The sequence below is a fragment of the Mesoplodon densirostris genome, chromosome 19 (genome assembly GCF_025265405.1).
Source record: "Mesoplodon densirostris isolate mMesDen1 chromosome 19, mMesDen1 primary haplotype, whole genome shotgun sequence".
NCBI classification, from domain to species: domain Eukaryota; kingdom Metazoa; phylum Chordata; class Mammalia; order Artiodactyla; family Ziphiidae; genus Mesoplodon; species Mesoplodon densirostris.
Window position 1 is genome coordinate 38,957,365 of NC_082679.1, and position 21,782 is coordinate 38,979,146.

General features: G+C 49.4%; 1 protein-coding gene and 1 pseudogene across 3 annotated transcripts; both read left to right on the forward strand.

Moving 5' to 3' along the window:
- The first annotated feature begins 198 nt into the window (after window positions 1-198).
- On the forward strand, window positions 199-20,784 carry USB1 (U6 snRNA biogenesis phosphodiesterase 1). Of its 3 annotated transcripts, none has more exons than XM_060083058.1 (7): window positions 199-394; window positions 1,263-1,429; window positions 3,194-3,377; window positions 14,196-14,249; window positions 16,624-16,729; window positions 18,528-18,611; window positions 19,100-19,655. In XM_060083058.1, the coding sequence occupies exons 1-7, from the start codon at window positions 297-299 to the stop codon at window positions 19,262-19,264; spliced, it is 858 nt and encodes a 285-aa protein (XP_059939041.1). In that variant the 5' UTR covers window positions 199-296; the 3' UTR covers window positions 19,265-19,655. The 3 variants fall into 3 exon arrangements, with proteins under 3 accessions (XP_059939041.1, XP_059939042.1, XP_059939044.1); XM_060083061.1 differs by lacking the exon at window positions 19,100-19,655 and adding an exon at window positions 19,667-20,784 and having other exon boundaries at window positions 201-394; XM_060083059.1 differs by lacking the exons at window positions 18,528-18,611; window positions 19,100-19,655 and adding an exon at window positions 17,261-17,699.
- On the forward strand, window positions 3,470-10,163 carry LOC132480525 (tigger transposable element-derived protein 1-like; annotated as a pseudogene).
- Window positions 20,785-21,782: the final 998 nt, after the last annotated feature.

The following is a 21,782-nucleotide window of genomic DNA, read 5'->3' on the forward strand; positions in this document are numbered from 1 at the left end:
GCAGACCGAGCAGCGGACAGAGAGGTCAGGGCTGAGAGCGATCTGTTTAACGGGCACACGGAGGATGGCGGTTCCGGGAGGCTCCAGATAGTGGTCAAAGCGCGGCGAGCCAGCAAGCAGCGTGGTCTAGGTGGGTAGGCTCTTTGCTCGAGTCCTGCCGGGCCCCGCCCCAGACCCCGCCCCTAGGCGGTGCTAATTCGGGCCCCGCCCCCGGGAGAGCACTTCCGGCGCAGAGGAATTCCGGGTGTGGTTCGACTGCTGGCGGGCCGGCTGTGCCGTAGCGGAGGGGGTCCCCCATGAGTGCGGCGCCCCTGGTGGGCTACAGCAGCAGCGGCTCCGAGGATGAGGCTGAGGCCGGGGCCCGGGTCCGGCCGGGGACTGGAGGCTGCAGTCGGTGAGGAGCGAGGAAGACTTTCTGGGGAGGTTGCGGGTTGGCACCCGGACCGGACCCGAGCTTTGGGGTGGTTGGGGAGGGTGCCGGGCTGCTCGCGAGGGAAGGAAAAGGGGCACCGGGGGAAAGGAGGATCCGGAGGACAGCCTTGGACAAAGCCCCGGAGTGCCCCCACCGGCTGGGCCAAGGTTAGGAGGCAGGAAACGTGGGTTCGGGTCCAGCTTCTGCCGCTGGCCCACTCGTCTCCCGGCGCGCACCGCTGTACCACCCCAGGTCTGCTTCCTCATTTGGAGAGTGTTTTCCTTTATCCAGTATATATTCATTGAGCACGCTCTCTGCGCCAGGCTCGGGACTGGGGACTCAGCAGTGAGCAGAACCATCCAAGTCTCCTACTTTGTGGAGCTTCAGTTCTTAATTGCCAAGCCTGGTGCATTCTGAGTGCTTTTCAAGCAGTCTCCCGGTTCATCTCACAATAGCCCTATCAGGTTGCAGTGCACTGTGCAGATGAGGAAACTGAGGCCCACAGAGGGCACATGACTTGCCCAAGTCCGCGGAGCTAGGAAGTGTCACTCCAGCTGAGGCCTGTCCAGTTAGGGCATGTGACCTCTGAACCACATATTGCCACTTGCCCCGTTGTTTTCCATGGGGACCACGTTCCCTGCTAAAGTCTGCCCCCGCGAGCCGTTGGGAGACTCCAATGAGACAGTGTTGGGGAAAGAGCTTTGTGGTTATCTAGAAGCTGCTTACAGCACCTGGTGAGAAATAGACACGCAGACTCGCCTGGTACAAGGGGTTACAACTTTCATCGTGTGTACAGAGGTAGAGAATGCTAAGAGGCTAAATGTGCTTGATTTCTTCTTTTCTCTTGCAGGGGCCAGAGCCCCCTTCCCAGCCAGAAGCTGCCAGTACCCGACAGTGTGCTGGACATGTTCCCAGGCACCGAGGAGAGGCCTGCAGATGATAGCGCAAAACATGGGGGGCGGGTGCGCACCTTTCCCCACGAGAGGGGCAACTGGGCCACCCACGTCTACGTACCATGTGAGTAATGCGTGAGAGGCACGTGGCTGACACTGACAGGTGCCCCTTATGGGAGGAAGCTGGCCCCAACCAGGAGGAAGAAGCCAGAAACCTCTGACACTGGTGGTGGGAAAGAGATTAACTCAACAGAGAGAGAACACGTTTCAAAAACTAGGGAATTTTTCTGTTAACTTGGTTTCAGGTTTTCTGGTCTTTGTTTTTATATTGGGATGTAGTTGATTAACAGTGTTGTGATAGTTTCAGGTGTACAGCAAAGTGGTTCAGTTATACATATACATGTATCTATTCTTTTTCAAATTCTTTTCCCATTTAGGTTGTTACATAATATTGAGCAGAGTTCCCTGTGCTGTACAGTTCAGTTTTGAATCCATTGCCTGAAATATTTTTTACTAACCCTGTGTATACTGTTCTCCCTGCTCATGAGGATGTGACCAAGGGAGGGTCTGGGGCAGAGTGTCAAGGCCATCCCAGACTGCAGCTGTAGCTGGTACTTTATTTCGAAGAGGGCTGTAGGTGTGCTGGCCTCCGTCCCACCCCACCCTAGCCCTAATGAGTGAGTGGCAGGCAGAAAATGCCCAGGGTTCAGAGTCTGACCTCACTCCACTACCCACTATTCTGTGTGCCCTTTAGTAAGTTGCTGACTTCTCAGAGCCTCAGTTTCCTCATCTCTAAAATGGGGATAGTAGTAATACCTATCCTCTAGGACTTTTGTGAAGATTAAATCAGATAATCGATGTCAAGTTCTTAGCACGATACACGGAGAATGTGGTGGCTCTTATTACATTGTATTAGATCAGGTAAACTCTTGGAACCTCCATTTCCCCATCCACAGAATGAGAATGATTCTCTATACTGCCTACTCCATGGGGCACTTAGGCAAATCGAGTAACTTATTAGTTGTGAGCAGACTGTTAACCATGCAGCTCTAGTCACATGTTTGGTTAAAAAAAATGAATAATCTGTGAAAATACAGTGGTGGTCCTTGTTGCATTCTTTGTCTTTGTGTACAATCAGGAGATTCTAAATGTCTGATTAAAAAAATGAACTGTTTCTGATTATGGGTTACTGTGGAGCTGTAATTATGAGCTTGATTTATGTAATGAGAGGAAGGCTGTCCAACATGTAGTGTTATATGGAGAAAGTCAATGGAAGAACTGGTATGCCCTCATCTTTTTTAACAAATAAGATATATACATTAGTACACGCGCTGAGAAAAGGTTGGGGAAATAGGCATCACATTTGACAGCCTTTATCTCTAGGGTAGTATCTTGAAAGTGGGCTGTATGTGCCTGGGGAAGGGATCAAGATGATCCATTAGAGAGAAAAGTATTAAAACCTTTTTATGTATTTCTCTTTATCTCATCTTTTAAAATTTCTGTTGTTCCAAGTGTACATTTTATAACACACATAATTTTGCAGTGTAGCACGTTTGTAATTTATAAATAAATACACATTTATTGAGGGTATGTGTGCAAGCTTGTTTGACTAATGGCCTGTGCAATCACAGTAGTTTGGAGACCACTGCTGTAGGTGATAGGATATCAGGGGCCCCTACTTTCTCTGTCACATATTTCTTTTCTCACTTGAATTCTTTTCAAAGAGCATGTATGTGTTACTTCTATAGCCATAAATGCATATTAAAGTATTATTCGAAATACATAGACATAGGCTGCTCTCAAAAGCCTTTTTCTGCCTTCTGGGCTTCCTCCAGCCATGCCGCCCTGGCTAAGAGGATGGCCCACCCTCTCCACTCCTCCCCTCCAGATGAGGCCAGGGAGGAGTTCCTGGACCTGCTTGACATGCTGCTGCTCCACGCACAGACATACGTCCCCCGGCTGGTACGGATGGAGGCCTTCCACCTCAGCCTGTCCCAGAGCGTGGTTCTGCGCCATCACTGGATCCTCCCCTTCGTGCAGGCTCTGAAAGACCGCGTGGCCTCCTTCCAGAGGTGAGTGCCCAGTGCTTCCCTCTGCCCCTCATCTCCCTCCCCTTCAAGGCTCCTCTTCCTGTCCTGAGCTCTTGTGGGGATGGACCTGTGGGATGCACTACCCCTTCAAGCAGGCACGCCTAAAGGTTAGCACACCGAACACCTCCCAGAGCCGCCTGCTGTGCGCTTCATCCCATGTGCCCTTGGGCGTGCCACGTAAGCTCTGGAAGCCTCCGAGCCTTACCTATGTGCGGGTCAGGGGAGTGGTGGCTCCCTCAGAGGGGACTTGTGAGAGTGAATGAGATCACGCATACCCTCAACGTGGCACTTGGCGAACGATCAGAGCTCACCCCCACTCTGGTTTTATCTGCCAGCCTAGGCTTTTTTTCCCTTGACTATTTCGCACCTCTTCTTTCTACTAGAAATGCCTCTCCTTCGAGACTTGGCCAGATCAAAGCACTGCTCCTTCACTGAGGCTGTCCCAATTGGTATCTCCTCCAGAATTCTTCAGTCCCAGGGACCCTGCTGTCCTGTGCTTGTCTACACCCCAGTGCTCGTTCCACTCATCCTCATATCCATATTCAGTCACCCCCATGTCCCATCTCCCACTTGGAGCCCAAGTTCCTGCAGGCCAGGAATGCGGCTGCTCTCTGAATTACCCCACAGCTTTTTTCCAGGTGCTTTGCTCACTATAGGCATCAAATGGGTGTTTGTTGAATGACTGAGCAGGAGAGAGAGAGCCCAGAAATCCTCCTCTGGATCCTCTGAATGTTGGTTCTAGTAGGAGCCTAAGAAGCCATCCAGGTGGTGGTTTTGTCCTCCTGGTCTTATCTGCAGAGTCCTTTCTTCTGATGAGGTGTTACACAGATCCCTGGTGTGTAGCTGAGTAAGAGAGAGAAAAACAGAAGTCTTTTAGCCAAAGCCCCACCCTCGCAGTTCAGGAGGCCCGAGGCCCAGGAATTCCATAGAACTACTCTGCCCCATTGGAGGACTGCCCACTTTGTGTAGCCCCTACTCAGGGCCAGAGGAGGAAGGGATTTGCTCCAATTCAGTCAGTTAGCCAGAGACTCGGGACTAAAACTCATCTCTCCACCTCATCCAGCCCCCATCCCTCTTTTTATTGAGTCATGTATGTTAGTCAGGGCCCTCTTGATCGCAGGTGCCAGAAATCCAACCAAAAGTGGCTTAAACGGGGAATCTGTAGGCTGGTGTAACTAAAATGTTTAGAGGTAGCACTGGCTTCATACGTGGGACCGGGAGACGTCAGATGGCACCAAGTCCTTCCCCTTCTCGGGCCATGTCACTTATGGTAAAAATGACTTTTGAGCACATCGTGTCTGGGCTGGGAAGACTGTGAGTGAACTAAGCCCCTCCTGGGAAACCATGGCTTGGGCCTCCCTGCATGCGGTGGTTCTCTACCTGGGCAAGTCCCTTGCTGGGACCTCTGGAAACTTTGCACAAGGGCTATTACAAGAGGTATTGCTCCCAGGGTGGCTGGGGTGGGTGGATATAGCTTGTTCTCTTGCTCATTTAGGGAACAGCCCCTGGACCACTGGGTTGGCCCTCCCTGGTGCTGCCCTGCTGGTGCAGTGTTTCCTAGCCTGTGTCCTGAAGGAAGCTGGGCCAGGTGGCCTCTTCAGGTTTGACTGGTTGAGCCTAAGATGACCAAGAGTGGGTAGTGCACCTTTGATTCTATGGCTGTGACGGAGGGAATGCTATGCTCTGATTGTCCAGGCCTGTCAAGTACACACCCCTGGGTGGGGGCAGGTTGACCACTCTACCAGCACAAAATGAGAGAGCAGTCCTCATATATAAGATCACCAGGAGAAAGGGTGTTGGTTGATGTATTAGTCAGGGTTCTCCAGAGAAACAGAATCAATAAGATGTATACAGATATACATAAGAGGAGATTTGTTATAGGTATTGGCTTATGTGGTTATGGAGGCCAAGAAGTCCACTATCTGCCATCTGCAAGGAGAGAACCAGGAAAGCCGGTGGTGTAATTCAGTTTGATTCCAAAGTCCTAAAAATCAGGGGGCTGATGGTGTAAGTCCTGGTGTGAGCCTGAAAGCCTGAGTACCAGCAGCGCCAGTGTCGGAGGGCAGGGGAAGATGGACGTCTCAGCTCAAGCAGAGAGGGGGCGTTTGTCCTTCCTCTGCCTTTTTGTTCTATTCAGGCCCTCAACAGATTGGATGATGCCCACCCACCCACATTGGGGAGGGCCGTTTGCTTTACTCTGTTCACCAATTCAAATGCTAATCTTTCCAGAAACACCCTCACAGACAAACCCAAACATAATGTTTCACCAGCTATCTGGGCATCCCTTAGCCCAGTCAAGCTGACACATAAAATTAACCATCTCAAGTCCACCCCTTATCAACTTGACACTTATATGCATCTTCTTAAACCATACTTAATCTCTAAATTAAGACCACAACAAGGTCATAATTCTGCCTAACATGATACAACATCCAGTGTACATCTGAAAATGCATTAATCCCTTCCCCAGAAGAGGAGGTAATCTTCTTGAGCGATACTTTTTACTCTTCTAAAAGCCCATAACTTGAATACTATGATGTAAAATTAACAATACTTGAATACTAGTATAAAGTCACTACATGTTATGTTACATGATAAGGGAATAAGAGAAGAAAACAAAGATATTTGCTCAACATAGGTACAGGCAAACCTTGTTTTATCGTGCTTCACATATACTGCATTTTTTACAAACTGAAGGTTTGTGGCAACTCTGCATTGAGCAAATCCGTCAGTGCCATTTTTCCAACAACAGTTGCTCACTTCGTGTCTGTCACATTTTGGTAATTCTTGCAATATTTCAAGCTTTTTTGTTATTGTTATATTTGTTGTAGTGATCTGTGATCAGTGATCTTTGATGTTACTATTGTAATGGTTTTGGGGCGCTGGGAGCCACGCCCATATACGAGGGCAAACTTAATTGATAAATGTGTGTGTTCTGACTGCTCCACCAACCTCCCATTCCCCCACATCTCTCTCCCTCCCCTTGGGCCTCCCTATTCCCTGAGATACAACAATGTTGAAGTTAATAACCCTACAGCAGCCACTAAGTATTCAGGTGAAAGAAAGAGTCACACATCTCTCACTTGAAATCAAAAGCCAAAAATGATTAAGCCTAGTGAGGAAAGGCATGTCAAAAGCAGAGGTAGGCTGAAAGCTGCTAGGTCTCTTGTCCCAGTTAGCCAGGTTGTGAATGCAAAGGAAAAGTTCTCGAACAAAATCGAAAGTGCTACTCCAGTAAACACAAGAATGATAAGAAAGCGTTTTGCTGGTTTGGGGAAAGTTTTAGTGGTCTGGATAGATGATCAAACCAGCCACAACATTCCCTTAGGGCAAAGCCTAATTCAGAGCAAGGCCCTAACCCTCTTCAATTCTCTGAAGGATGAGAGAAGTGAGGAAGCTACAGAAGAAAAGTTTGAAGCTAGCAGAGGTTGGTTCATGAGGTACAAGGAAAGAAGCCATTTCTATAACATAAAAGTGTGAGGTGAAGCAGCAAGTGCTGATGTAGATGCTGCAGCAACTTATCCAGAAGATCTAGCTGAGATAATTCATGAAGGTGGCTACACTAAACAATTGATTTTCAATATATGAAACAGCCTTCTATTGGAAGAAGATGCCATCTAGGACTTTCATAGCCAGAGAGGAGTCAGTGTCTGGCTTCACAGCTTCAAAGGACTGGCTGACTCTCTCGTTAGGGGCTAATACAGCTGGTGACTTTAAATTGAAGCCAATGCTCACTAGCTATTTTAAAAATCCTAGGGCCCTTAAGAATTATGTTAGGTCTACTCTGTTTGTGCTCTATAAATGGAACAACAAAGCCTGGATGACAGCACATCTGTTGACAGCATGGTTTACTGACTATTTTAAGCCCACTGTTGAGACCTACTGCTTAGAAAAAAAAAGATTCTTTTCAAAATATTACTGCTCATTGACAGTGCACCTGGTAACCCAAGAGCTCTGATGGAGATGTACAGTGAGATCAATGTTGTTTTCATGCTGCTAACACAACATCAGTTCTGCAGCCCATGGATCAAGGAGTGATTTCACCTTTCAAGTCTTCTTATTTATAAGTCTTATTATTTAAGAAATACATTTCATCAGGCTGTAGCTGCCATAGATAGTTATTCCTCTGATGGATCTGGGCAAAGTCATTTGAAAACCTTCTGGAAAGGATTCACCATTCTAGATGCCATTAAGAACATCTGTGATTCATGGGAAGAGGTCAAAATATCAACATACACAGGAGTTTGGAAGAAGTTGATTCCAACCCTCATGGATGACTTTGAAGGGCTCAGGACTTCACTGGAGGAAGTAACTGCAGATGTAATGGAAACAGCAAGAGAGCTAGAATTAGAAGTGAAGACTCAAGATGTGACTGAATTGCTGCCATCTCATGATAGAACTTTAACGGATGAGGAGTTGCTTCTTATGGATGAGCAAAAGAGTGACTTCTTGAGATGGACTCTACTCCTGGTAAAGATGTTGTGAAGATTGTTGAAATGACAACAAAAGATTTAGAATATTCCATCAACTTAGTTGATAAAGCAGTGGCAGGGTTTGAGAGGATTGACTCCAATTTTGAAAGAAGTTCTGTGGGTAAAATGCTATCCAACAGCATTGCATTGCATGCTACAGAGAAATTATTCATAAAAGGAAGAATTGATGGATGCGGCAAACTTCATCGTTTGCCTTCCTGTCGTCTCATTTTAAGAAATTGCCATCACCACCCAGTCTTCAGCAACCACCACCTTGATCAGTCAGCAGCCACCTACATCGAGGCAAGACCCTCCACCGGCAAAGAGATTATGACTCACTGAAGGCTCAAATGATGGTTAGCATTTTTTAGCAATAAAGTATTTTAAAAATAAGGTATGTACATTGTTTCTTAGACATAATGCCTTTGTTTAATAGACTACAGTGTAGTATAAACGTAATTTTTATATGCACTGGGAAGCCAGAAAATTGTGTGACTCACTTTATTGTAGGATCCAAATCTGCAATGTCCCTGAGGTATCCTGTATATATACTCGCAGACGTATTCATAACAAAATAAGGAGGAAATACTCGTGACGATTATAGTCCTCATTTTTGTAACTGGTCACATGGTCGTAGCTGATATTTACAACTACCTTCCACTACCTAGCTCTCTGTTCCCTTTGCCTTCAGCAAGCACCTCAGATGGTTGTGGTTCTTTACCTGGGGTAGTGACCCAAACCTTCATTCCCGAAGGGTCTGGGCCATTACTAATCCTGCCTGGATTAGGTTGTTGTAGTTTTCCATTGGCCTGAAATCAGTAGGCATGGTAATACTAAAAGATGCCCTAACAGATCTCCTGTATTCCAGATATCCTCTTCCATATCTCCATTGTGGAGTAGTAGTCCAGTTTCCCCTCGGTAGTCAGGATCAATGACCCCAGCCGACACTGTAACTCTTTTGTCTGTTGACTCAAAGGTACAGGAGCCCAGAGTGGCAAGGTGGCAAGTCTCAACTTCCAGTTCAGTGGAAGCACTAGGCCTCCTGGTGGAAGCATTCCTCCCTTGGAACTAAGACCTCTGGGCTAGCAGAGCATGAAGTTGTGGGAACCGGAAGCAAACATTTTGCTAATGCATCACTAGGGCAATGGTGAGTGGTACCACTCCCATTTCTACCCCTTGATTCCTGGCCCCGTGAATCCTGGCTACAAGAGAAACAGCACCATATGTGGCTGCTGATTCAGAGCAGATACAGATATTGTGGGTTCTGTTCCCGAATAAAATAGAGTGAATGACATGGAGTTTTTGGTTTCCCAATGCACATAAAAGTTATGTCTATAAAGTGTGCAATAGCATGTTTTAAAAAAAAAGGTACATACCTTATTTCAAAACTACTTTATCCTTCATCTCAAAGGGGATATCTCGATATGCCCCACACCATTGGACCTCTAGACATTTCACTGAGGTAGAAGGCCCTGAATCTTAGTTGGATTTATTTCCCACCCTCTGACACACAAATGTCTTAGCAATAAGTCTAGAGTAGTTGCCACTTCCTGCTCATTAGGTCCAGTCAACATAATGTCATCCATGTACGGGAGCAGTGTGATATCTAGTGGAAGGGAAAGGTGAGCAAACCCTCTACAGTAAATTAGGACGTGGGGCTGGAGGATGCTGTAGCCCTGAGGTAGGACAGTGAAGCGAAGGTGCATTGCTGGCCTGAAAGTAAACTGCTTCTGGTCCTTATGGACAGGGATGGAGGGAAATGTATTTGCCAAATCAATAGCTGCAAACCAGGAACCAGGGGATGTGTTAATTTGCTCAGGTAATGAAACCACATCTGGAAGAGCAGCTGCAATTGGAGCCACCACCTCCAGTCATCAGTTTATGATCATCCACTGTCATCTTCCACGATCCATCTGTCTTCTGCCCAGACAGAGTGGGAGTTGAATGGAGATGTGGGAGTCACCACCCCTGCATCTCTCAAGTCCTTGATGGTGGCACTGATCTCTGCAGTCCCTCCAGGGATGCGGTATTGCTTTTCATTTACCATTTTTCTGGGTAGAGGCAGCCCTAACAGCTTGCACTTGGCCTTTCCTACTGTAATAGCCCTCACTCCACAGGTGAGAGAATCAGTGTGGGGATTCTGCCTGTTGCTGAGTATGTCTATTCCAATTATACATTCTGGAACTGCAGAAATAACCACAAGATGGGTTTGGGGACCCACTGGGCCCACTGTGAGGTGGACCTGAGCTACAACTCCATTGACCACCTGACCTCCATTAACCCCTACTCGGAGTGATGAGCCACAGTGACATTTTGGGTCTCCAGGAATTCGTGTCATTTCAGAGCCAATGTCCAGTCGTTCCCAAAAGGCTCGTTATTTCCTTTTCCCCAGTGCACAGTTACCCTGGTAAAAAGGCATAGGTCCCTTTGGGGAAGGCTGGGAGAAAGATTAACAGTATAAATTTGTAGTCATGTACCAGGGTCCTTCCTCAAGGGGACCTGACTTCCCCTTCATTCAAGCGGCTCTGGGTCTGTGAACTGGCTCCATTCTGGGAATTGAGGGGCCATGACTCTGCCTTTATGATTCAAGTTAGACTTTGGCTCACCTGGCCTAGAACTTTTCTGCCTATACAGATGAAGGAAGAATTTAGTAGGCTTCCTATCTATGTCACTTCTAGAAACAGCCAACGCCCTTTGTCTGCACAAGTCAGACTTCTGATTGCTGCTTCGACTCCGCTGTCCTTTACAGTAACTACGCCCACCTTGCGGGCCAGGTATTTCCAGTTCACTCACTGTGGGCCACCTTTTGGTCCGTGTTTCAGCCATCTAGACAAACCAGACCCGTTTCCAACTCCCGGAGCTGCAGCATTACATGCCGAATCTCTGCTCAGCAAGCCCATATCCGTAAATTCAGCCTGATCCCACTTTTGATCCCTCTGTCATTGCCCCACACCTTTTTTTTTTTTTTTTTAAGTATTCACTTATCTTTATTTTTGGCCATGTCGGGTCTTAGTCGTGGCATGCAGGATCTTTCATTGTGGCGCACGGGCTTCTCTCTCGTTGTGGCGCGCAGGTTCCAGAGCATGTGGGCTCTGTAGTTGCGGCACACAGGCTCTCTAGTTGTGGCGTGCGGGTTCAGTAGCCCTGCGGCATGTGGGATCCTAGTTTCCCGACCAGGGATTGAACCCGCGTCCCCTGCATTGGAAGGCGGATTCTTAACCACTGGACCACCAGGGAAGTCCCACCCCACACCTTTAATATCCATTCCCACACACGTTCCCTGGATTTCTGCTTGTGTATATTAGGAAACTCAAATAGTTCTGGAGTGTAGCACATCTCCTCGTGGGCCACACATGGTACCTCACCTTTAGGGGGTCTGCTGGGACTTGAGTCTAGTTATAGGTCTAGAAGCAAAGAGGGGTGTTGGAGGTGGGTCCTGAGGGGACTCAGCATTTTCTTGGCATCTGCCTCAGGGGAGGCCATTACCATTTCCTCAGGCAATGCAGGGTTAATCCCCTCAGATAGAGGTGGGAAGGTCCATAACACTAGGTGGGGGAGGACCCTTCCACTGCATCCAAGAAGACTCATCAGAATTTAAGGGCTCGGGCTTCCCTGGTGGTGCAGTGGTTAAGAATCCACCTGCAAATGCAGGGGACACGGGTTCGAGCCCTGGTCCGGGAAGATCCCACATGCCGCGGAGCAACTAAGCCCGTGTGCCACAACTACTGAGCCTGTGCTCTAGAGCCCGCGAGCCACAACTACTGAGCCCACGAGTCACAACTACTGAAGCCTGCGCACCTAGAGCCCATGCTCCGCAACAGGAGAGGCCACTGCAATGAGAAGCCCGCGCACCGCAAGGAAGAGTAGCCCCCGCTCGCCGCAACTAGAGAAAGCCTGCGCGCAGCAACAAAGACCCAACGCAGCCAAAAATAAAATAAAGTAAGTAAATTTAAAAAAAAGAATTTAAGGGCTCAATACGCCCAGCTTCATCAGAGTTTCCCACAAGTCCCCATACTTTCCCAATCAGTGCCCTCACTTTAACTGTAAAATCCTGCTTGTTCGAGGAGTTCAACTTGTGTTATAATTCAGCAAATGGCAGGATAAGTTTCCAGATTTGATTTTCAGCAATTTCAGCCCTGCAGCTACAGGGAATCAAGGTCTCCTTTAGGGCACACCGAGAAGCTCTTAGGTCCTTTATGCTTGAGTTGGGAATTCAATACCCTGAGCTCATCTTTTTATTTCACCACTTTGTCCAGCAACATTAGGAGCAGCCAACCAACATCATTATATTCCTTAGTTTTCCAAAAACGTTCGCAAGTATCATATAGGGTCACTCAGCTTCTTGCTTCTAATAAATGGCTGATGAGGGGTATCAAGGAAGACATTTTCACATCTCTAAACAGTCCGTGCGTGGACGATCAGTGCTCTCTTTACTACTGAAGATAGAGCCATTAGCGCCTTTGAATCTAATCAGATTAGAGAGCGAATTCCAGAAACCCCAGAACCAATTCAGAAAACTCATTCTTAAAATTCTGTTCCTCTAGAACCATTCTCAGTGCCAAAATCTGTATTAGGGTTACCCAGAAAAACAGAACCAATAGCGTAGAGAGAGAAATAGAGATATGAGGAAATGCATTGTAGGAATTGGTTCACGCAGTTATGAAGGTCAGGTCCCAAATCTGCCAACAGCAAGCTGGGGAACCAGGAAAGACAGTTGTGTCATTCAGCATGAGTCCAAAGGCCTGAGCACCAGCGAGGGGTGGGGGGACTGGTGGCGTAATGACTGATATGAGCCTGAAAGCCTAAGAACCAAGGACCCCAACGTCCAAGGGCGAGAAGCTGGACGTCTCAGTTCCAGCAGAGACAGCGTGCATTTGCCCTTCCTCTGCCTTTTTGTTCTACTCTGAAAATTTGGATGATGCCCACCCACACTGGAGAGGGCAATTTGCTCTACTCAGTTCACCAATTCAAATGCCAATCTTTCTGGAAACACCCTCACAGCCACCCCAGAAATAATGTTTTACCAGCTATCTGGGCAACCCTTAGTCCAGTCAAGTCAATGCATAAAATTACCCTTTATAGTTGGGTGCAAACGCCCCATGTCCACTCTAGGACGTCTGGCAGGTACTCTAAACTTAACCGAGCCCCTGCTGGTTCTATCACCCCTTACATTTTCCCCAGAAGGGATGTACTAGGAGGCTGAAGGCTGACAGGGAAGCCAAAAGTTAACTGACTTTGTGCCCTTGGACAAGTGAGATTCTAACCGGCAAGCTGGGTTGTTATGTTCCCTCAGACGAGGGTGAGAACTTGGCCTGGAGCCTGTAAAATGAGTGTTTCCTGTAATGGGATTTGCCAAGTTGGTCCAGGAAGGGCAGGAAGCCAGTTTGTCCCTCTGAGATCACCTAGTGTCCCAGAGAACACAGGCGGAACCAGCCAGAGTCAGAGCACTTACCTGGAAGAATTTGATGGTCCCCGTGTAACTGATCTGAGAGGTGGGTGACGGTATTTCTGCCGCGATCTCACACCAACAGAGACCCCTCCCTAAAGCATCAGGTGAGAGCAAGGGCTCTGGAATCAGGCAGATTGAAGTTCAAATTGTGACTCACCAAATTCAGCCTCACCAGGCTTCAGTTTCTGTGTCTGTAAAATGGGTGTCATTATAGCACCTGCCTCACAGAGTTGTATGAGGATCCCCAAGCTCAGCCCAGGCACATGGAAGTGTTCTTGCTTGGACTGGATCAGAATTGTCTTTTGTTAACCTGCAAAGAAAAAAATTGCCTCTTAAGTGATCTATTATCACCGACCTCTCAGTTCCCATCAGTAAAGCTGGGGTAGTCTCAAATTGCTTATTGGAATCAACTGCTTTTAATAAAGTAAAACTTTTGCTAGCATCTGAGTGAAGCTATGTGTTACCTGGACTGGGTGATTATTTAAGGTCTTGCCCAGCTCTAATATTTTAGGGTTCAGTTTACCACCTGTATAATAGGGTGACAATACTAAATGTGAAATGAGTTAACTGTATTTTCAAAGTGATTTTTTTTTTTTTTTTTTGCGGTGCACGGGCCTCTCACTGTTGTGGCCTCTCCCGTTGCGGAGCACAGGCTCCAGACGCGCAGGCTCAGCGGTCATGGCTCACGGGCCCAGCCACCCCGCGGCATGTGGGACCTTCCCGGACCACGGCACGAACCTGTGTGCCCTGCATCGGCAGGCGGACTCCCAACCACTGCGCCACCAGGGAAGCCCCAAAGTGATGTTTCTTAATATACACTATTCTCTCTGATTTTTTTCCTTATTATTCTTCCTGAAATGTGGTCCTTCTAAATTTCAGATTCTGCTTTACTGCCGACCGGGTAAAGATTTACACCAATCAAGAGAAGACCAGGTGGGTCTCCCGACTCTGCCCCCAGTTGTTTCCAGAAGAGGATTCTTTGGAGTAAAGACTTGAGGGGGCCTTGGCTCTCTCAGTTTTTTGTTTGTTTGTGTTTTAACCGGCCCTATGACTACAAGGGCAGCTGTTCCCAAATCTGAACGTTTCATTAAGAAAAATAACTCAGGGAGCATGGGAGGAGGGGCAGAGGTAGAGAACAACATCTTGGTTTAGTGGGAAAAGCCTGAGACTCAAAGAAAACCTGGGTGCCTGCCCAGCTCTGTCTGCAATTTAACGTTGAGCTCATACCTTCAACCTCTGTGACCTGCCATTTCCAAGCTGTCACATCATCCACATCCTGTCACATTTCCAAGCATCCATCATTGGGCAGTTGTGAAGCTCAGATGAACGAAACAAGTTTTATAAAAGCATTCAAGGATGAGATGAACATAAGAAGAAACTGTTGCTATCAAGGCTTCAAAGCAAGCCTCCCTGTCAGATCCACTCACTGGATCTGAGCTGCCTTCTGCTCTCAGCACCTCTAAGAAGAGTACTCATTCACTCATTCATTCATTCATTCTATGCTGCACACATTTGTTAAACACCTCCTGGTGCCAGGCACTTGCTGCACACTACAGATCAGCAGTGAAAAGGCCGGCATAGTCCCTGCTCTGTGGGATCTCACATTCTGCAGGGGAGACAGACAATAAACAAGGAAATGAGATCGTTAATAACTATCGTGTGAAATGATAGTCTGGAGCAAGTGGCCAAGGGGGGCGCTAGCAAGGTGGCATTTGCTGGCGACATGAGGACAAGAAGGAATCAGCCTTGGGAAGAGCTGCCCCAGGAGCCTCCAAGCAGAGGACACAGCCAAGGAGGTGACTGAGGAGGAAAGAGCCTGGCATGTTTGAGGAGGCCAGTGAAGCAGAACGTGGGGAGCACGTGGGAGAGTGTGAGGAGATGAGTCAGGCAGGGTTAACTCCTGCAGGGCCTTCAAGGTCAAGGTCAGGAGTTTGGATTTTCAGTGTCACAGAAGCCATTGGAGGGATCTAAGCAGAGACGTGATCCAATTTACGTTTGTAAATGTCAGTCCGGCCCTATGGTGTCTGTGTCTGTGGCTCCTGAGCGGAGAAAAGATCTAAAAGAGCGAGGTTGGATGCAGGGAGAGCAGACAGGGGACAGGTGAGGCGCCAGTGGTGGCCTGGCTTAGGGCGATGGCAGTGGAAGAGCCAAGAAGCAGACACATTCCCGATATACTGGAGGTAGAATCAACTGGAATTACCAGTGGGTTGGGTCTGTGCACAGTAAGGGGAAGAATCAAAGTAGATTCCTGGCTTTGGGGTTTGAACAGCTAGGTAAATATAGATAAATGGCCCCATTGTCCGTGATGGGAAACACCTGTGGGAGGAAGATCAGAAGCTCTGCTTTGTACCTGGTGGATTTTGCCGCCTGTGAGACCCCTGGGTGGAAGAGTCGCATACACAATTGGGTATACAGGAGAGGTGCCAGCCGGAGATAGAAATGTAGGAGCCATCGGGCTGTGTGATATTGCAAGCAGGGCTGGGTGAGATCAGCCTGCGGGGGAGGGCAGGCGATGCCGGCTCTGCAGCCCCTGACCATTTAGAGGCCAGAAAGAAGAGAGGGCAGCAGAGGAGACTGAACAGGAGGCCAGAGGTGGGGTCACAGCAGGACGGTGTGGTGGGTGGTCTCTTGGAAGCCAAGAGAAAAAAGGGCTTCAGGGAGGGAGGAGTCAGCTGTGTTAGAGCCTGCGGAGCGACCAAGGTGAGGACAGAGAAGTATCTGAGTTCAGGAACACAGGTGGTTGGCAGCTTTGACGGGAGTGGTTCCTGGCCCAGTGGACTGAAGATGGGTGGGGAGGCGTGAGACAGCCGAGGGAGACAAATCATCGGAACGCACGTCTTACCGGGAATGGGGTGGGGGCTGGCTGAGGGTGTGGGTTCAAGGGAGGGGTTTTAGAGATGAGAGGGTGCTGACGGGAGGGAGCCGGTGCCAGAGAGGGAAGCCCTGGAGAAAGAGTCCGACATGGGAGCGACGCCGGGGAGCCTGGGCGCCGCAGCCTGGGGGTCCGTAGCCTTGGCAGCAGCGGATGAAGACAGCCCTGCTAGGGTTCTTATACCCCGGGGAAGGAGGGGAGATGTGCGATTAGAGCCGGGGAAGGATGGAGAGCCAGCTCAGAGAGCGGGGAAACGAACTGAACTCACGGCCCAGACCTCCCTCCCGGCTTCAGAGAGCGGGGAAACGAACTGAACTCACGGCCCAGACCTCCCTCCCGGCTTTCCTCTGTCGCATCTTCTGCCCCCTTGAGGATGGTTTCTGTTCTCAGGCTGCGTCTCATGCCCGTGTGGTCTCCACCTCTGTCTCCCCCCAGGACCTTTGTTGGACTTGAGGTCACCTCGGGACACAGCCAGTTCCTGGACCTGGTTTCAGAGGTGGACAGGGTCCTGGAGGAGTTTGACCTCACCACTTTCTACCAGGTAATCAGCAGCGTCTTTTTCTCTCCACTGACCCATCTCTAATAGGAATAAAATCAGCCTTAAAGAAACCCTTGTTAGAGGCAAACCGAAGAGCCCTCCAGAACTTGCCCGTGGGAAGTGTCCATTCGGCCAGCCCTCAGAGGACACACAACCCTGGGGAGTTGAGGGTCTGAGGTGTAGTCGGTTGCAGCCCAGCGGAGGTCCAACATTTCTTACAAATCTTCTGTTATCTTTTCAATATACATGAGATTTATGTCTTCTACTCTATAATGTATCCATGTTTATTTTTATATTTTTTAGGAAATAGTTTTCCCCAATACTTTTTAGTCACATTGACACTCCAGGTAGAGTTGCAGCTTCGCCTGCCTTCCTGTGCCTTGCCCTGTGCCCTCCAGGGGAACTTGAACTCCAAGTCGAATATCAAGGCTTTAAAGGGCCAGTGGTTTTGCTTGATATATTCTTTTAAAATCATGCTGAGAGCTATAAGTATGAATTTGAGTGGAGATTTTTTTTTTTTTTTTTTTTTTTTAGGTACGCGGGCCTCTCACTGTTGTGGCCTCTCCCGTTGCGGAGCACAGGCTCCAGACGCGCAGGCTCAGCGACCATGGCTCACAGGCCCAGCGACCATGGCTCACAGGCCCAGCCGCTCCGCGGCATGTGGGATCTTCCCGGACCGGGACACGAACCCGTGTCCCCTGCATCGGCAGGCGGACTCTCAACCACTGCGCCACCAGGGAAGCCTGAGTGGAGATAATTTATAGTTTTATAATTTTAGACATTTGGGTTTTTGTTCATCTTAAAAAGTCTGTCATCTCTTGAAATGTTTTTGATCAGAAAACATTAAATCTGGGACATGTGTTCTCTTCCACATCCCAGAGGTAATGACTCTCTATGATACGTAAAGGAGAGCCTCTGAGAACAGGACTGTCTTAGCTCAGGCTGCCATAACCAGATACCATAGACTGGATGACTTACACAATAGAAATTTACTTTCTCGGGCTTCCCTGGTGGCGCAGTGGTTAAGAACCCACCTGCCAATGCAGGGGACACGGGTTCAAGCCCTGGTCCGGGAAGCTCCCACATGCTGCGGAGCAACAAAGCCCGAGCGCCACAACCATTGAAGCCCACGCGCTTAGAGCTTGTGCTCCGCAACAAGAGAAGCCACCGCGATGAGAAGCCCGCGCACTGCAACGAAGGGTAGCCCCCACTTGCTGCAACTAGAGAAAGCCCACGCACAGCAACAAAGACCCAATGCAACCAAAACTAACTAACTAACTAACTAAATAATTTTAAAAAAGAAATTTACTTTCTCACAGTTCTGGAGGCTAGACGTCCAAAACCAAGGTGCCATCACAGTCAGTTTCTGTTGAGGCCTCTCTTCCTGGCTTGTAGATGGCCATCTTCTCACTGTGTCCTCACATGATGGAAAGAGAGAGGAAGCAGCTCTCTGCTGTCTCTTATATGGGCACTAATTCCATCATGAGGACCCCACCTTTAGGACCTCAACTAAACCTAATTACCTCCCAAAGGCCCCTTCTCCAAATACCATCACACTGGGGGTTAAAGCTTCAATATATGAATTTGGGGGACACAATTCAGTCCATAGCAGGGACCAACCCAGGGCTATTTTTTCTGTCTATGGAGGGTGCTTGGGATCAACACTGAGGACCTAGTCTCCCATGAATCAGGTCAGGGATGCAGCAGGGATACCGTGACAACTCTGTCACAGAGCTGCTGTGATGTCTGAGCCTGCCACGACATCCAGGTGATTGCCTGTCTCCCCGCCGTTCCTCTGCAGGACCCCTCATTCCACATCAGTCTGGCCTGGTGCGTGGGTGATGCACATCTCCAGCTGGAAGGGCAGTGCCTGCGGGAACTACAGGTGAATTCCCAGGGCAGGAGCATGGAAAGTGCTGAACTTCAGAAGCTGGGGGGTGGAGGGGAGCTGACAGGCGCTGAGGATTAGGCATGCAAACCTGAATCCTGGCATAGGAAACAACCGGCATAGCCAGAGACCCCAGCACCTTACCCTGCTCCTCACAGTGCAGTCCCAGACCACCTGGGAACTTATTAGCAACATGCACTCTCAAGCCCCAATCCAGATCTAAGAAATCAGAATTTAACAAGATCTCTAGGGATTTGTGTGCACGTTAAAATTTGAGAAGCCCTGCCCTAGAACACTAATCTGAGAGGATGCTGCGGGCCTCCCCTGAAGTCCTAGACCCTCACCCAGAGGTCAAAGGCTCCGGTGCTCCCAGGGGCCTGGCAGACGCTGGAAATGAGTGAAACGCACCAGGTCTAAAGAATGTCCACCCTCACAGCCTTTCTCGTATTGTGATAAGTAGGGGATATCTTTCACTTTCCCGTCAGTGCCCTCAGAGGAGCCGGTACTCACCCCTGGTGCAGGCAGTTGCCGTGCAGGAATGTGGACCTCGTGTTGCAAGCACTTCTGTTTCTCAAGAGAAGCCAGAAATCTTACTTTTTGTGGGTAATCCCTCTATTTTCAAATGTTGGCAACCAATACGTATTTTTTAAGAAAACATTTTGCGAGCCAAACAACACATGTGCAGACGGGACACAGCCCGTGGGCCATCATCAAGTAGCCACATCTGTTCTTGGTCTAATCATTCTGGAGACAGCAAGGAGCTCCGGTCTCAGGCTCCAGTAGACCCAGGTCCCAAGCCTGGTTTTATTGGATTCTGTGGTCCAGGGCTCTGAGCATCCATTTCCTTATCTGCAAAGTTGGGATGATAGGACTGACCTCACAAGACTGCAGAGCTGATTAGACAAGGTAACCTGGAGAGCCTGGCACCTGCATGGCCCTCAGCCTCCCCTGAGCAGGCCTAACCTCTAAAGGATTTCAGTAGGCTAGCTTTGTTTGCAGTGCCCTCTGGGTCCCTGATTCCCCTTAATGTGATGGTCCTCTCCTGGTTTAAGGAAATCGTGGGTGAGTTTGAAGACTCTGAGACGTTGCTGCGTGCATACGCCGAGCAGATCCGCTGCAAGTCTGGGAACAAATTCTTCTCGATGCCTCTGAAGTGAGCACCAGAGGCCCTTGTTGTCCTGGGCCCCTCCCTCTGCAGCCAGGAAGAGATGGAGGAACCCACTCAGACTGATGGGGATGCTGCCAGTCCCACCAATGGGAGGCCCGGCCAAATGTGCAGCCGCTCCTGGTCCTCCCCGGGAGCTGGTTCTCTTTTGGCCCTTTTGGGTTGCAGGTTGAGTGCTGCTGCGTTGCGATCATTCCCAGAAATCACCAGTAGAGGGCAGCCAGGGCTTCCTAGTTCTAGGTCTGTGGTGGTTATGCCAAAAACAAGACACAACAAAAGATGGGGGGGGTCACCTGGTGAGCCCACCCAGACTCAGCCTGAATCCCCACTGTAGTCCCTCCAACAAATGGCCCCTTCCCCACAGCCCCGTGGGCTGTCTGCATTTTGATGCCATTGGCCCCAGACGAGGAGTTTTGTAAGCCATCATGCCCTGGCTCATCTCTGCTCAAGCCTGACATAGTGTGCTTCCACGGGCCTGTCATCCTCCCTCCTTGACACGGTGTCGCTTTTATTTATTTGTTTTTAGTCTCACCCCCTCCTATGCCAGCAGAGGCCATTTCAGGGCCAAGGCCCAAGGTGCTAATTTGTGGTTTAGCATCAGTTTTCTCCATTCCTTCCTCCCACTCACCCCCCAGCCAGGTGCCTGGGGAGACTTGAGCAGATGTTTCATCTTGGCCTGACTGGTGGCTTTAAGCCAGGCCTCCAACGCTCTGTGACCTCTGGCTTCCCATCAGCTTCCCAAAGAAGCAGAGAGGAGCCTTCACCAGGCACAGTTCTCTTTCTGCTGCCTCTAGCTGCCTGCTGTGGCCTGCGGGCATCCCCAGGGGACGCAGAGGAAAGGCCGGGGGCTGCACAGGGGTTTTTGTTTTTCTTCGAGCCCTCGCGGGAGCAAAGAACCAGTCCTCTCCAGCTGCCATCTGATTTCTAGTGATGGAGGAAGAGACACTTTGATGTTTTAGTTTTAAATTAGGTTCAGCAAATAAAAATTGCAATTTTTATTTTGGATTTTGTTTTGGACCACTTCTCTTCAACTAGGTGCAAAGATGACTTTCCTCTGCCCCCGTCTTCCCCAGCCTGCTTCGCAGTTTGGCAGTGCTCTCGGGAGTCTCTGTTACGACGTCTAAGGTGGCTGGGAGAGGCCTTAACGATGCCTCAGTACAGTGTGGGGTCACCTGGCCTGCCAGGCCTGCTGGCCAGAGGGTTGCACACACCGCACCTAGACCAGGGTGTAAGCACAGACATTTAGACGCGATCCTGCTGTAACACTTTTGAGTCCTTTCTAGGACCCTCTCAGCTGTTCCTCCCAAGAACCCCATGAAAAGTAAACTGGGTTGGAATGATTATTCTGCTTTTCCAGAAAAGCAGGTTCCACTTGCCTGGGGTCACATGAGAAATCAGGTAAGGCCCTAACCTCCATGCTGCCCTTTGCAGCCTGCCAGGCCTGCTCTCCCCTACTCCACCCCGAGCCCCCACGGGAAAGATGTGGGGAAAGGGGGCCTGTGGCTCTGGCCCCCACTGTGCCTCCCGTCTGTGCTTCCTAAGGCCAGCTCCCAATCGCCATGCCAAAAGACCCAGGAAATCACAGTCTGTGCCTTCTTCCCCAAGCCCTCTGCATTGAGCTGCTGATTCAACTAGGACTGGCCAGTCAGTTCTTCTGGCTTTTGAGGTCACGCGGGCTGGAGAGGGAGAAGCCAGCCATCCTTCCTGGCAAATCTCCTGTGCAGCCAGCACTTACTGACACCTGCTCTGTGCCAGTCCCTGACCTGGGCAGTTGGGTGAATCAGACTCCTCCGGCCCTCTGGATACTGGCAATGATGCGGGGGGATGGTGGTAGCAGACAGGGTGCGGAGAAGAATCCCCATCCCCAACCTTTGCACTTCTCAGACTGGGAGATACGAGCAAAGCCACCCAAATTCCTACAGGTTCCAACCTCAGGATGGAGGCAAGCCTCCAACAAGGCAGGTTCTGTGGGCACAGACCACCTAATCTTCCTCATCAGGGGC